The sequence below is a fragment of the Hemiscyllium ocellatum genome, chromosome 12 (genome assembly GCF_020745735.1).
Source record: "Hemiscyllium ocellatum isolate sHemOce1 chromosome 12, sHemOce1.pat.X.cur, whole genome shotgun sequence".
Classification (NCBI taxonomy): Eukaryota; Metazoa; Chordata; class Chondrichthyes; order Orectolobiformes; family Hemiscylliidae; genus Hemiscyllium; species Hemiscyllium ocellatum.
In genome coordinates this window covers 7,033,429-7,049,797 of record NC_083412.1, presented here as the reverse complement: position 1 = coordinate 7,049,797, position 16,369 = coordinate 7,033,429, and the positions used below count along the sequence as shown (strand labels likewise).

The 16,369-nt window shown below is 40.8% G+C and overlaps 1 protein-coding gene across 4 annotated transcripts in view; it reads left to right on the top strand.

Annotated features, from left to right (window-relative positions):
* Window positions 1–9,544, top strand: part of akap11 (A kinase (PRKA) anchor protein 11) — a 103,538-nt gene extending 93,994 nt beyond the window's left edge. For all 4 annotated transcript variants that reach the window (XM_060833279.1, XM_060833280.1, XM_060833281.1 and 1 more), the window contains 2 exons: window positions 904–1,064; window positions 6,463–9,544. In XM_060833279.1, the coding sequence (XP_060689262.1) occupies window positions 904–1,064; window positions 6,463–6,618 (317 nt within the window). In that variant the 3' untranslated portion in view covers window positions 6,619–9,544. The remainder of the gene's footprint in view (window positions 1–903; window positions 1,065–6,462) is intronic.
* Window positions 9,545–16,369: the final 6,825 nt, after the last annotated feature.

The window sequence follows — 16,369 nt, the reverse complement described above, 5'->3', positions numbered from 1 at the left end:
CGAGGGCTAGAGGGCATCAGTTTAAGGGTAGCGGGGAAAGAATAAAAAGAGAACCTGAGGGGCAACTTTTTTACATAGAAGATGGCATACATATGGAATGAGCTGCCAGTGAAAGTGGTTGAGGCGGGTACATTAACAATATTTAAAAGGCATTTGGACAAATACCCAGGAAAGGATTAGAGAGATATGGGCCAAGCGCAGGGAAATGAGATGGACATTTTGGCCAACATCGACCAAAGGGCTTGTCTCTGCTGTAAGACTCTGTGACTCTGTGACTGTAGAGGGCATTGGTTTAAGGTGAGAGTGGAAAGATTTAAAAGGGACCGAAGGGGCAACTTACTCACGTCAACGATAATGTGTGTATGGAATGAACTCCCATAGGAAGTGGTGGAGGCTGGTACGATTACATTTAAAAGCATTTGGATGTGTTCATGAATAGGAAGATTTTGGTGGGATAATGGACCAAATGCTGACAAATGGGACTTGGTTAATTGAGTATGTGGACAAGTTGGACTGACTGGATTATTTCCAATCTGTACAACTCTATGACTCTATGTACTTCAGTGAAGTAAGTGTCCGCTGGGGGAACAGTACAACTGCTCACCAACTGGTACAATGAGTTTGCTTCTGTACACCCCCATTGTCTAACGGGCTTTCTGACAGAAGGGTTTGTTGTCAGGATGTTGTCAGCTAACACTGCTGCTCTGAATAAAATTTGAAATAAAATCAGCAAATCTTGGATAACGATTTTACAGACCGGAAGTGTTCTACTCTTTAGAGCCAGTGTAACCATCTGTATTTTTTAAAAATTTGGAAAAGATATTTTCGTTTTACCAAAAATAATGTTAGTCTTTCAGCAGTCATGTCCAATCTGTTACTTATTTGTTAATTTTTCATTTATAGGTATGATGCAGGTGAAAGAAATATTATCGATTTTAAATATTGACCTTGAACCCTGCAGTCATGACCCTCAGATGAGAGCAGTGTTGCAATGGATAGCAGCCTCACAGTCTCCAGTGTCTTTGGTGTATTTCAAGGAATGTTATGAAAATGAACTGTTGCATGTGAGTATGGGTACAAGAGTTGCTTGCTTTTTGCAGTTAGATGTTGATTTAGTTGTCTGCATCACAGCTCGGTGCCAACTGTGGCTTAGTTGGTTGTATTCTTGTTCTGAATCCTGTATTCCAGATTCAGATCTCACTCTGGGGCTTGAGCCCAAAACCTGAGAATGGTGTTCCTGGGCAGAACTGATGGAGTACTTCATTGTCACAGATGTGATATCTTTCAAATGTGACATTAAGCCAAGGCCCCTTTTGACTGAGTGGTATGGATGTTAAAAAAAAACACTATTTTGAAGACATGGTGGTGTTCACCCCGATGTTCTGGCCAATATTTATCCCTCAAATTACATTCTTGATAACACATTTTGTGGTCATTATTGCATCATTGTTTGTGGGAATGTTCTTTCTTCAAATAGTACTATGTAATCCTTTATATACACTTGGGAGAATAGAAAGAAATTTGGATCAACATCTCATTCAAAAGCTGCACCTATAGCAGTGTAGCACTTGTTATGACTCTGGGTAAACACCCGCCCCCCGCTAATTTAAAACAGTAACACTACTCATCTCTGTGAAAATTCGAAAGGCCAAGAACTATCCCAAACATTCACTATTTAAAGTAAAAATTAACATTTTCTTTTAGGTCTAACAGAGAATAATTAACAACTATTTACCACTCCTCCTTCTAGCCTATCTTTTATAGCTCTCTACAATACTAGTCTGCTTTTAAAAAAAAAACCCGATCAAGATTTATAGAAAAATTCAAATTTCAAAACCAGCCAGCTGTTGAATCTTCTCTTTGTATCTTCCTCTGTAGAGTCTAAGTTGGTGTTGATGTTTTTCTCTGTGCAAACTCCTTCTCTAGACGGGTAACTCTCAGAGTTATGACTAGCAGCCTACATCTGTTGGTCTTTTGGCAGTTCTCTTCCAACTATTCAATTTTTTTTTCAGTTTTATACCCCAAAACATTGGAGTTAATATTGTCAAAATGCTAAATTCAAACTTGATTGGTATTTGGGGGCATAACTTAAACTGATTGGCCAAATTTGAATTTGTTTTTGTCGCCAGGCAACCCAGTGACTCTAGCTGTTTGACCAAATGTTACATTGTTACCTTGTTCAGAACACTTGGTGCTGTCAGGTAGTTTTGAGAGCTTTTAGCTTAAAGGTACAGTACCCTTTACACCTTCATAACACACTCCCTCAGCATTGCATTAAGTTGTTAGCCTAGATAATGTAGTCCTTTTTCTGAAGTAAGTTGTGAGCCCTCAATCTCTGATTCAGAGATCCAAATGCTGCCTGTGAGAAGAGGTTGTCCTTTTAGTTGTGATGGTGATCATTGCTCATTTCACAGTAATATTTTAATGTGCTCACCAAGAGATCTCTTTGCCAATCACTCCAAACCTTTATCCATTTCCTTCCAATGTTTCCAGAAGTAAAAGGCCTGTTTCCTCTTAACTAACAGAAAAATATAATAAATTAAGAGAATTGTAATGGAAAAAGTGGTTTTCTTTTAAAAAAATGGAAGCAGGGCACAGAGTGGCAGACTTGTTGCAGGAGTATTTTTTATTAATTTTCACAATGTAAGAAGAGGGGAAAACAGCACTGCTGCAAGGGAACATGAACACAACTGGAAGTCAAGAAATTTTAATATACAAGTTTTTCTAAATAAAAAGTGACCAAGTAGCTCTGTGAAATTAAGATACCCTCAGAAATGACTAGGAGATAACAGGTATGTTCGTCATAATTTTCCAAATTCCCAATTTTAAGAATTGCCATTTTTGTTTGAAACGCTACTGATGTCATTCCATTATTAAGAAGAGAAGGTGAGAGAAACCAGGGAACTTATACATTCAGCTGTCACTTTACCATTATTGATGAGAATGTTATGAAAATCTGTCATCAAACATAAAGTGACCAACTACTTGGGCAAGGAGCAGTTGAAAATGCGTTGCTGGTTAAAGCACAGCAGGTCAGGCAGCATCCAAGGAATAGGAAATTCGACGTTTCGGGCATAAGCCCTTCATCAGGAGCAGTTGACACAAGAAAAATAAACGCGTTGTGAACTGTGGCCTCATGTGTGACTTTTATTTAATCACGAGGTGTATGCGTCATTATCAAGGCCACCATTTATAGCTCATTCCTAATCAAACTGGAGAAAGTGATGGCGATCTGGCTTCTTGATCTTTGCAGTCCTTGTAGTGTGGGTACTGTGTTGTTAGAGTAGGAGTTTGAAGATTTTAACCCAGTCATGCCAAAGGAACTACAATAAAGTTATAAACCAGGATGGTGGTCAGTGCCATGAAATGGAACCTTTGAATGGGGTGGTTGTGTATTAGATGCCCTTGTCCTTTTTGATCATAGCGGTCGCAGGTTCGGATGGTGCTGTCCAAGAAGCCTTAGAGGATTGCTCCAGTGCCTCTTCTAAATGGTGGCAACTGTTGCCATTGTATGTCAGTGATGGACACAATGAATGTCCAAGGTGGTCATGGTGGTAAAAGGAGAAGTGGGGCCGATTAGGGATCCGCAATGGGCTTCGCACGGAGGAGGGGGGATATTCTGGAGCTGCTGAATTTACCAAGGAACAGCATGTTGTGCAAGTCGTGGTGAAGCCTAATTCACTTGTGAAGGCCTAAAAGCTAATAGTCTGTCAGTATTTGAAATTGATAAGGCAACAAGACTGGATGATGTTAGCTGTGAAATTCCTGTCTTCCACAGTCTCACTGCAAGTGGATTCGATAATTATAAACATTATGCCCTTGCTCAAAAGCAATTGCAGGCCAGTCAGCTAACATTGGCTGTAGCCAAATGGTTAGAAACAATAATTCAGGACAAAAGTAATGGTTACTTAGAGTCATTCGGGACAGAAACGTACCCTTCGGTCCAATTCATCCATGTCAACCAGCATCCAAAACTGAACTAATCCCATTTGTCTCCTATTTATGTAGCTGTCCAAATGTCTTTTAAATGTTGTCATTATACCCATTTCTACCACTTCCTCTGGCTGCTTATTCCATACATGCACCACCCTCTGTGTGAAAAACGTTACCCCTCAGGTTCCTTTTAAATCTTTCCCCTCTTACCCTAAACGTGAGCTCTGTAGTTTTGGATTTCCTTACCCTTGGAAAAACATCTTGGCTATTCACCTTATCCATGCCCCTCAGATTTTATAAACCTCCTGTCAGGTCACCTCTCACCCTCCTATGCTTCAAAAGTCCCACCCTATCTAGCCTTTTCATATAAATCAAGCCCTTCAGTTCTAGCCCTGTAAAGTTTTCTGTACCCTTTCTCATCTATATCAGGGCAACCTCACCAAAGTCTTTCACCAACATGACGTTCCAACTCTTGTTGTCAGTGCCAATGAAGGCAAGCATGTCAAATGGTTTCTTCACTATCCTGTCTACTTGCAATGCCAATGAATGCATGTTAATTAAGTATAAACAGCATGGGTTTGTTGGGAGGAAAATGGTGTTTGACTGAAGATTTTTGAACAAAGCTGCAGAGGATAATGCTGCTGATCACTTCCAAAAGATGTTTGTTGCAGTGCCACACAACAGACATGTGGTTGAAGTTAGACCTCCCATGGAACATAAAAGACAACATCAATGTGAATACAAAATTAGTTGAAGCTTAGGAAACAAAATAATCATTAATGAATATATTTTAAACTGGAGGAAGGTTTGTACTGGTGTTCTGCAGGTTAGTGTTTGATACTCTTGGTTTTCCTGATGTATGTTAATGATTTAGATCTGGATGTACAAGGTGAGTAACACTAGGAAACGTAATGAATTGAGAGCAGGATAGTGTAGAACTTCAAAAGGACATAAATTGGTTGGTGGGAGTGGACTGACAAATTTAATGCAGAGAAGCGTGATGTGGTTGCGTTTGGTGTGAAGAATCAAGATAGTCAATATAAGGGTCAATTTTTAAAAGGGTTTCAGGTCCAGAGGGATCTTGAGAGGTATATGTGTTGTGATTGTGCTGTAGCTTTAAGCGGGTATTTTGTCCTTTTACTTGAAGAGAAATTGAATGAGAGGTGGAGAGCTATCTGTAAGAAAGTAACCATCTTGTGATGGTCTCTGCAGAACAAAGATAGGGGTGGGGAGGGAAATACATATCTAGTGATGTTGTCTAATTGTAGGTGGCCGAAATGGTGGAGGACGGTGCGCTGTATCTGGAGACTAGTTGGGTTAGAAAGTGAGGACCAGGGGTATTAATGGAAAAGTGTCTATATGACATAGGATAAACATATAAGCTTTGTTTTCCATTCAGAAAAATGCAGAATTGAGCAAGCTTTATAAAATTCTTGACCTCATCCCTTGCCAAAGGCACAGTGACCCGCGGGTTAAACCATCACCAGTAATATATCTTCAATGAGAGAGCAGCCCTATAGTCCTTTGGGACGACAGCAACTTTGCTTTTACAGGACAAGTCAAGGCATAGAAATTAAAATCTGAAAGGTATGTTAAACTGGGATAGAATGTTGGTTCATCCTCAGCTGGAATACTGTGTCTAAATCTCAGCACCACACTTTTTAGGATGAGTGTGAAGACATTAGAGACAATGCAGAAAATATTCATGAGAATGGTTCCAGAAATAAAGAGCTTCAGTTATGTGGACAGATCAGCGAAGTTATGATTGTTCTTCTCAGAGAAAGCTGAGAGGAGATCTGGTTGAGCTTTGCACCAGGAAAGTGGTCAGGGTCTGGAATGCACTTTCTAAGTGTGGGGAGTCCCAATCTCTCTCTTATTCTGCAGATGCAGTGGTTGGCTCGGTTCGGTTCTATTCAATGATAATCCCCAGGATGATAATGGTCGGAGAATCAGGTTTTTCTGTGACTTGTCCTTGCATGGGATTTATACCCAAAAGAAAAACTAGTTTCCATGTGACTGTCAACAATACTAATTGAAGCATGAAAATGTTTCGTACTGGAAGAAGATTCTGTTCTGACCTACACTGACTGGAGCCCCTGCTCCTTTTCCATTTTCCTGATTTCCCCAGTTGAATGTGTTTTGTGGAGATTTCACCAAAGACTTCCTGACTGCAATCAATCAACCCAGCCAAATAATTTTTGTCCCTATCTCCTACATTTTTATTACGAGTAAATAGAAGCAACAAAAGAAAATGGCAACAAAAACACACCAATTTTAATATTGATTTGTTTTCTCCTGGTTTCCTTGATAGCAGTGAACAGTCTTGAGTCTTCTGACACTAGTGTTCGGTCCTTTAAGGTTGGTAATTCTAGTATGATCCTACTGTCCAGTATTCTCTCTGGACCCTGTTTATGTTGTCTAAGTAACTATCTAGTGCTTCAATGTATCCTGAGTGTGCTTTGTATCAAAGTGTTTATTTGAATCAGCCACTTCATGTATTGATACTCATGGACACTTATTGCCTTCTAGTTTCCTGCAGTGGTGAGAAGGGCAGAAGTGAGGAGCTGGAAGGTCTGTGATCTTCTGCAAGCTGTACTGAGATACTGCAATGATGCGGAGCAACACCCAACTGGAGGTCACTACATTCGCACTCCTCTCTTTGACTGGCTGCTGGAGAATACATAAACCATTTACCCACAGAGTGCTGCAAGTCTGTCTGTTGAGGGTTGTCAACAGACAGACTTGCACCACCAAGTATTGCTACGCGTGCAATGTACTGAGCAGGGAACTGAGCCTGGAGGTTTGTGTTATTTATGACAAAGCATAATTAGGTCATTAACACTCTCATACTGTAAAGATAGGAAGGACTTTGTTGTGAGGGCAGGATTTTTGATCCAAATTAATACAAAAAAATAGACTGGAAAGTTCCTCGAAGCTGCTCCTGCTATGCCAGTGTCATTTTGTGCAAAGTATATTAAGAATCTCCAAGCCCATTTTAACAGAATAAGCACTGCTCTGATGATATTCCCACCTGTTTTGTGCTAGTTCAATACTCAGATCTGAAGCATTTGTAATCCCTCTCATAAGAATTAATTGAAGACTTATCAGTTCCTTGTGGAACAGTTCTGCCTTTCAAAGTTGTTCTTGCCATTTTTGGGGAAAAAACCTGTTGTTTTGGACCTTTTACGTAACCATTCCACTGATGCCAGTCTGCAATTTTACTGGTACCTAGTTCCAGAGGCTTTTTCACCAGCTGATTAGAGGGTGAGGAACTGACAGCAATTGAACTTGCCAGCTCTTTTCTCCCTTGGTGCTACTTTTATGATCATAACTCACTCAGTTGAATCTGAGGCTTCATTGGAGCCCAATGGTCCTGCTCACCATGGGACAAAGTTTCACTAGCCCTTCACTAGGGACTAATGGTCTATTTCACTTTGACCAGGCTTCACTGGACCTTCTGTTCACAAGCAGATGACACTATGATACCTCCTCAAAACTCTAGAAATTCCATTTCAAGACTCTACCGAGCTTTATTAAAGTACATGTCAATTTGTACTCGACTAAATTTTAATACTCAAGTTTGACTGCAGCACTCAGAGAATGTGCTGTGGAACTGGAAAATTGCCTGTATCTTTGTACCCTGACCACAGAATATGCCACCAGCTTCATAAAAGCAGGGAGAACAGTTTATCCTTAAAAGATGGACTGGTGAGGAGTACTTCATCGTGCAAGTGCTTTCTGTCTGCACTTAGTTTAGTGGTAGAACCTGTTGCTGTTTATAAACAAAATTCTGACCAGGAAGAAATTTGTTTTTGAGTTTGTCAGGACAGCTTATGGCATGTGGAGGTAAATTGCATTTTACCAGTATCTACCCAAGAGTGGTCAAATCTGCTCATTTACTCATGTGCTGCAGTCTTTCATCCAAACCAGAGTTACTGAACCATCCTTGCATTACCAGTCAGCTATGTGCAACAATCCTGCAAAATCAAGGGAGATTTCTCCAGAGAGTGTGCGTATTTCAAATTCACAACACTCCCTATTTCCTAAAGTGGACTGTTACAGATTTTAAATTTGATATTCTGTTTCCTCCGTTCTGGTTCACTTGTACAGTCATTCATTTAAGTAGTGTGCAGCTGACCACTTGCGCATTTCCCACTTAAAACATTTTATTGCAAGACATTCAAATAATCCAGAATTTGTAGATGGTATGCTAAATAGGGGAGAATTTCTAGGGCCTATCTGGCAATGTCCGAAAGTCAGATGATTTCCTTTACGGGCCTGTGCTGTGACCACCCTGCTTGTGATGTGAACCTCCCCAGGGGCGATGCCTTTGTGAAATCACAAATAGATACAAAGAAGACAGTAAAAAACACAGGGGCAATGGATCCTGACTCTGGAGTTTTACTTATTAGGTCTATCAACGGAAAAGATATATCATTGCAAGAAACCATATTTATCACTATTGTGTCAGTTGTTATGTAGGTACCACATTCCCATAAACTGATCCCTTGGAGTAACGAGATGATTCTGTACAAAACACAGAGCATGATTTGAGTGTTGAATTGAAAATCCTACTCATCGTGGCTGCTGTACAGACTTTAAAATTGTTTTTCTTCCTAAGACCCCTTGGTGAGATTGAAGGAACGTTCAGCACTACACAGGGCTGCTCAACTTGTGATGTTAAGTTGGTTCCAAAAGCATTACCTTTTCATGGAAGTTTAATATGCATTCCTCCACTTTAGTCAGTCCAACATGCACAAACCAACATGCTTGATCACATTGTCAGGTTTACTCACTGATACCTCAAATTCACCATGCACATTTGTTACATTTCCAACAAGTTTAATATCTGGATTTGTTACAATATTGCCACAACAGTAGTATCTATGGCTGTTTTGAAGTTGCCATGTGCTAACATAGTGAATTGCACCAGTTCTCAAACTTCCTTGAACTTACAATGGGCTGCGTGGATGGAGCCTTTTGAGTTGCCAAGTGTTTGTTGATCTTTGTCACACTAACAGAAGCAAAATTGTGTCGATTGCATTTTATCTAAATATAGAATTGAAATTCATATGATATTGCCCAAAATTCAGTGACCTCATAATGCACTTTGAAATTCCACAGTTCCTGTCTTTGACTTTCCAATCTGGTCGTCATAAAAGAACATGAATTAGAGCATTAGGAATATGTTTTCCCCACTACTTTGAACTCACCATAGCACCTTTTTAAAGCAAAGTGATAACAGCAGGGCCATCGAACTCAGTGAAAAATGTATTCCTGGTAACTTTGTCACTTTATCTTTGTGTGTTCCTTTGACTCTGCTCCAGATGTATTTAGTGATGCCATTAAAATCTAACTTGATTCTGATAGTACTTATTTTGTTACTGTGCAGTGTTAATTCCATCGTAGCTCACATGCTGGGTAAATATGAAGTGTGTGATGTCTGCTGTTTGTAATCCCTAACTGTCGATATGAATTATGCCAAATATAGAGCAATGATGTTCATTTAACTTATAGTGATTTGATGTGTCAGCTATTAATCCAAGTGTACAATCTGTTCTCAGATTATATGCTGCAAGTTGCACTATGTTAATGTTATTTCTCCAGCAATGACTTCAATAAACTGTAAGTCATCCACTGTATTGGAGTGTTTTGTTTGGTAAAGAGGGATAAGTTCTTGGGCACCCTGTGCTGGAGAGTGTCTTCTACGCAATTCACAGGCGGAATTGATGATCTTCAAATGTATAGTGTGAAATCTTACTATTACCATGACAACCACTTTTGGTCAATTGCAGAAAGTTTGCATAGGAATTGCCAACTGAAGTAATGCTGGAGTTCAACCAGCCCAAACTCCAGAGTCTCTCATCTTGACATCTGCTACTAGTTGAAATAATCTGCACTTTTTCAACACTCTTGTACCCACCCCCAGCCACCACCTCCACCATTATTTCCCTGTTCCCTTAATAACCTGCAGGTAGGCTGAATGGAGGAGAAAAGAATTGTCTGCTCCCAGTGCCTGCACCAAGCCTGATAGGTGCATTAATAAACAGGCCAGTTGGTCTTTGTTCTGGCGTAACATGGACTAGCACATTGATTCTGCAATTGAGTTTCTTTTAAGTTGGAATTTTCATGGAATGAGTGCCTCACCCTGAAAAAGGGCAGACATAAGGTGGATTTGGGTACCCGTCATGTTGTTCATAATGTGTATAGGACAGAAAGATTAATGTCCCTTCCGCATAATACAATTTTCTGAAGTTGTTTGGGAAATCTGCTGATTGAGCAATGCACACTCTGCATATTTCAGGTAGGGACAGTTGAGATGAGGCGAGGAAGTCCTTTATTTGTAAGGTATAGAAGATACAAAAGCAAAATACAGGAGATCCTGGAAAGAATTTTATACAGTTGCATCTTGAAATTTTGATATTGAGCAGAACTGATTTGAAAGATGGCCTGGTGCTGTGAGGGCTCCGTCAATATCTTGGAAGGTCAGCTTTGTTTCCTTGACATGGAAGAATGTCAAGCTTTCTGAAACAATGAAGCTGTAGCTACAATGGGAATTATCATGAGGTGTAGTTAGGTAGAAGACATCTTGTTTAAACTAATTAGGTTCACGTGGGGAAGTGTAACATATTCCGTATTGTGTATCATGATACTCATATAATTCATAACGTTTGCACTGATCAAAGCTCTCTGCCCATCAAATTCCAACTTGTTTTAATCTATACTGAGATATCAATCAACCAAGCCTCACCCTATGTAGGGCCAGCTTTAAGTGAAGCAAAATCTTGTGCGAAAGACGTGGATAGCCAGATCTGCCTTCTGGAAATTGTCAGTGTAAATTGTCACTATTGTGTGCAGAGTTTTGGTAAGTGAGAGTCAACTCATCGAAAAGAATATTGCTCAGGCCACTTTCAGAGTAACGTAAACCACTGATGTTGAAAAGTTAGCAGTGACGGACACAATCTGCTGTATGTTCGTATGTTTATGCAGAAATTGCTTGCTTCATTTTTGTAGACTTATTCATCTGGAATTAATTTGTATAAATCTTTTCTCATTGGGATAAAATATTGGAACATTTGACCCTGAGAGGGGAAATACTTTGTTGCCAAATTCCTATATTTACCAACAGAATAACCTTTTTAAAATAATAAGTATTAATTTAAAATATGCTAATAGGTTATCTTGTGGATTTGTTGGGCCAAAGGACCTGTTTCCATACTGTAGGAAATCTAATCTAATCTTAATTTGTCACGGACTAGGCCAGACCCCCTCAAAACATTTCAAAAAGGATGCCCAGACCCTAACTTTTCTTGTTGTTTTTAGCAGATGTGGAGTGGATATTCTGGGAGCGATGCAGCTGGTCAAAACCCCTCTCTTTTAAACAAAAAGAGAATTTATTTGGAGTATTGAATGAAACACAAACAAAACAGGACAGAATACAGAACAAATAAATTTATCCGAAAACCTAACAGACTATTCCAAATTAATGATGCTGTTCCAAATTCTTGCAATAATCCCCAATAACACCCCTTGGCAATAAAGATAAAATCAAACATTGGGTCTGTCAGGAGAGAGAGAGATGGCAGCGACAGTCAACATGCAGACATAAGTGGATTTGGGTACCTGTCATGTTGTTCATAATGTGTATAGGACAGAAAGATTAATGTCCCTTCCGCATAATACAATTTTCTGAAGTTGTTTGGGAAATCTGCTGATTGAGCAATGCACACTCTGCATATTTCAGGTATGGACAGTTGAGATGAGGCGAGGAAGTCCTTTATTTGTAAGGTATAGAAGATACAAAAGCAAAATACAGGAGATCCTGGAAAGAATTTTATACAGTTGCATCTTGAAATTTTGATATTGAGCAGAATATGGAGTGGATATTCTGGGAGCGATTCAGCTGGTCAAAACCCCTCTCTTTTAAACATAAAAAGAACTTATTTGGAGTACTGAATGAAACACAAACAAAAGAGGACAGAATACAGAACAAGTTAATTTGGCTGTTTCTTTTTGAGTCCCAGCTAACCAAACCAGTCCGGAGAAAATCTAAGCTGGGAGAACTGGCCACTAACCTTTAATTGTGCAAGTTTTCTTTTAAAATTTGAAAACCTTTTCACTTGGATAAACCCAGATATCTCAGCAACTCTGCCTTGAACTACACATAGATTTTTTCAAAAAGCCAAGGACAGCACAACCTTGTTCAAGGAGCAGTATCATCCCATAGTCTAACACAAGCCCACTGACCAAGATGTGTGTTGGGATTCCTATAGTTCCACATATGGGTTTATCAACTATTTTTTAAATAAGGGTCCAGGGGCTCATTCTACATTCCTGCAGCTGAAATCTATCGCACAGTTGTCCTGCAACTTATTGGCTACCTCAGTCAGAACCCTGCTCACGGCATCTCGCAAACTCATGAATGATCTTCAAGCTGCCAAGAGTGTGGTGCTGGAAAAGCACAGCATCCGAGGAGCAGGAGAATCAATGTTTCGGGTATAAGCCCTTCATTAGAGATGAAACTTGTGGGCCAGGGCTCTGAGAGATAAATGGGAGAGGGGAAATTAGCTGGGAATGATCCTAAGGCTGTCACTTTTGGTCCTGAAAAGTACCCAGTCTATCTCCAGGGTACAAAAGGTAAAATGTTTAAAGAATTTGAGCAATAGGTGAAGGAAATTATGTAGTGTTTTCCACTAATTGGATACTAGTGTCAAGCTAAAAAGAATGAGTAATCTGTTATGAATATCACCATTAGCATGAAAGTACATAGGCTGTATATCTCAACAATTCCCGCTCGATGACCATATCCAGCTCACTGCCCTTCTCACTTACTGCCTGTTTTTCTCACTACCTCACCACTTCCTCGTGACTTCCACTCACCAACCCCTCTGGCTGTACACAATTTTTTTCTTGATGACCTTCTGACTTGTTGCCTCTCTTACTCACTGATTTCCACCCACCCCCTGCCAGCCTATCTCTGTTGACTGTCAGACCTCCAGTTCTCTGCCTCTCCCTTTCAGTGATCCTCTGTTGCTGCCAGTCATACTGACATTTCTCACCTCACATCCTGTTCCTGACCTTCCCTCACACTGCTAACCTTCTCTCTGACTGAACTTTCCCCTTCTGACCTTTCCTTTTTCTAATACAGTACAGATTTAGGCCTTTCAGCCCACAGTGTCTATTCCGTCCAGCCAAAACTAAACTGCTCGAATCCCATTTACCCGCACTTGGTCTATACTGTGCCCTAGCAATTTAAATGTTCATCTAGATGCTTCTTAAACATTGCAAGAGTACCTGCTTCCAACACCACCTCAGGCACAGAATTCCATATTTCATCCTTCTGGGTGCAATGTAAATGACATTAGGTTTGCTTGTTGTCTATCGGGTCTTTCAAGTTCATAAGCTGCTGTTTTAGTGTGTTGGTGGATTTGTGGGCTACCATGATGCCAAAGGGTCTGAGTAGTCTGACAGTAATTTCCAAGATGTCTTTGATGTAGGGGAGAGTGGCTAGGGTTTCTGGACGCATTTTGTCTGCTTGTTTGGGTTTGTTGCTGAGAAATCAGCAGGCTGTGTTCATTGGGTACCCTTTTTAAATACACTGCATATGTGATTTTCCTCTGCTCTGTGTAGTTCCTCTGTGCTGCAGTGTGTGGTGGCTCGTTGAAATATTGTTCTAATGCCGCTTTGTTTGTGGGTGTTGGGATGATTGCTTTTGTAGTTCAGAGTTTGGTCTGAAGGTGTTGTTTTCCTGTAGACGCTGGTTTGAAGTTCCCCATTGGCTGTTTGCTCTACTGTGACATGTAGGAATGGCAGTTTGTTGTTTTCCTCCTTTTTAGTGAATTTTATGCCAATGTACTATTGATGGTCTTGAAGGTTTCCTCTAATTTGTTCCATTCAGTGATGACAAAGGTGTCATCCACGTAGCGGACCCAAAGTTTGAGTTGGATGGTTGGCAGAGTTGTTTGTTCGAGTCTCTGCATTACTGCCTCTGCTCAGAACCCTGATATCAGGATGCCATGGGTATAGAAATAGAAAGTGGGCTATACCACCATTGCTTCACTGGAGGCTCACTGAAGATGTTACCTAGTATGGTAACAAAATATCTGAAAATGAACTTTCCAACTCAGCAAGTAAACCTACATCCAGAGCCTCAACCTGAGCTACAAATCTTCTCAAGACTCACTAACTAATTATACTTTCTACATTTACATCCAAGTCCTTAATACATAACAAACAAGTGATTGCCAATCATTACGACATCTAAAAGCATGGTACTGGAAAAGCACAGCTGGTCAAGCAGCAACCGAGGACCAGGAGAGACGACATTGAATGTAAGTTCTTCATCACATTCCTGATGAAGAGCTTATGCTCGAAACATCGATTCTCCTGCTGCTCGGATGCTGCCTGACCAGCTGTGCTTTTCCAGTACCATTATTTTAGACTCTGATCCCCAGCATCTGTAGTCCTCACTTCTCCAAATCAGCGTGATGGAGCAGGCAAATGTCTGGGAACTGTGGACCTCTATGTTGATGCTTCTAAGGATTCTGCCATTTACTGAATACTTCCCTCCTGCATTGGATCTTCCAAAGTACGTCCCCTAGCATTGTCCAGATTAAATGTCATCTGCCATTCCTCCACCCAGGTCTCCAGCCTATCTGTATCCTTCTGTATCCTCTGGTAGTCGTCCTCACTATCCACAGCTTATCCAATCTTTGTGTCATCCACAAATTTACTAATTAGGCCACTTACATTCTCCCCAGCTCATTTAAGTTTATTAAAAACAATAGGAGTCCCAACACTGATCCCTGCAGAATACCACTGGTTTGATTTTCTTAAAAGCCTTCTCTGTTTTTGGTTGCACTTCAGTCCCGAGCTCCTGATCTCTGGGTACCCAGTGCAGAGGAGGGAGAGTAGGTCAGAGGGCCACCTCGTGGGTCTGGTCCTGGGCCTGGCCAAACTAACCATAAACAGGTCCAGGCAGCGGGCCGTGGAGGGGGTCGTTCAGGCCAATTGCCTGCCCCTCTTCCGCGGTTGTATCAGAGCTCGGGTGTCTCTGGAGAAGGAGCATGCAGTGCCCACCAACACTCTCGAGATTTTTCAGGGAAACGTGGGCACCGCAGGGAGTGGAGTGTCTTATTTCCCGCTCCAACTGTATTTGGATTTAATCCCTCCCCTCCCCTTCACCATTTGATCACGCAGCATTACCCTTTGAGAAGGGCACTGCTTGTCACTGGCAACTTGGGTGTTTCCTTGCTTCTTGGTTATGGAATATAAATAAAGATTTACAAAAAGGAAACACCACTGGTTACCAGATCTCCAGTTAAAATAGCATCTTTCCATTGCTGCACTCTGTCTTCTATTATTATGGTGCCAAACAGGAGACTGCTAAGTGGGTAAGGGGATAAGCAAAGGTTGTAAACCACAGTCAGTGTGATTGGAGAAATATACAGTTGCAGCTTAAGTGTAGCTCCTTGCATCCAAAGATCAAGGGAAAGACGGCAGAAACAAATGTTAAACAAGATAAGAGCCCATGGTTTTAGGAGTAAGGTACTGGCATGGATAGAAGATTGGTTGACTGGCTGAAGGCAGAGAGTAGGGATAAATTAGAATTAGCTTTATTGTCACATACTCACACGAGTACAGTGAAAAGATTACGAGTTGTCAACTTATGGCACCATCTTAGGTACCTAGGTACAGATTCTTGGGAAAAGATTTTTTAAAATGTACAACATTACAAACTCCTTCATGCCACCTTTAGTACAAAATCATAAGAATAAATTAGAAAAGTAAAGAAATAAAAAGTTCAGAATAAAAGTCCTTCCAACCCAGTCTGCGCTGGCTTTTGCCTGCAGGCTCTCAAGGGCAGAAGTCCAGCCTTCGGCTGAGATTTCCCCCTGGCTTCATCTTGAGGCTCTCGAGTATTCGCGCTGAGGCTAGGAGCTCACAGTGACTTCACTCAAGGTTCAAGGATGGGAGATAAGGAAGGAAAGAAAATAATGAAGGGAGCAGATGAGTTCCAGCTGAGGAGTCCTACTCTGCTGCCATCTTAGAATTAGTGCATAGAGGAGGATCTTTGTCAGGATTGTAGCTGGTGAATCAGGGAGTTCTGCAGGAGTCAGAACCATTATACTTTAATGATCTGATATATCAACGATCTGGATGAAGGAACGGAGGTAAAGATAGGTGGAGGGACATGCAACGTTGAGGAGGCAGGAAGGTTGCTGAAGGACTTGGACCTGCTCGGCAAGTGGACAAAGAAGTGACAGATGGAATACAATGTTGTAAAGTGTAAGGTTATACATTTTCATAGGAAGAATAGAGGTATAGGCTATTTTCTAAATGGGGAAAGTCATAGGAAATCTGAAGCGCAAAGGAACTTGGGAGCCCTAGTTGAGGATTCTATTACGTTAATGTGCAGGTTCAGTTGGCAGTTAAG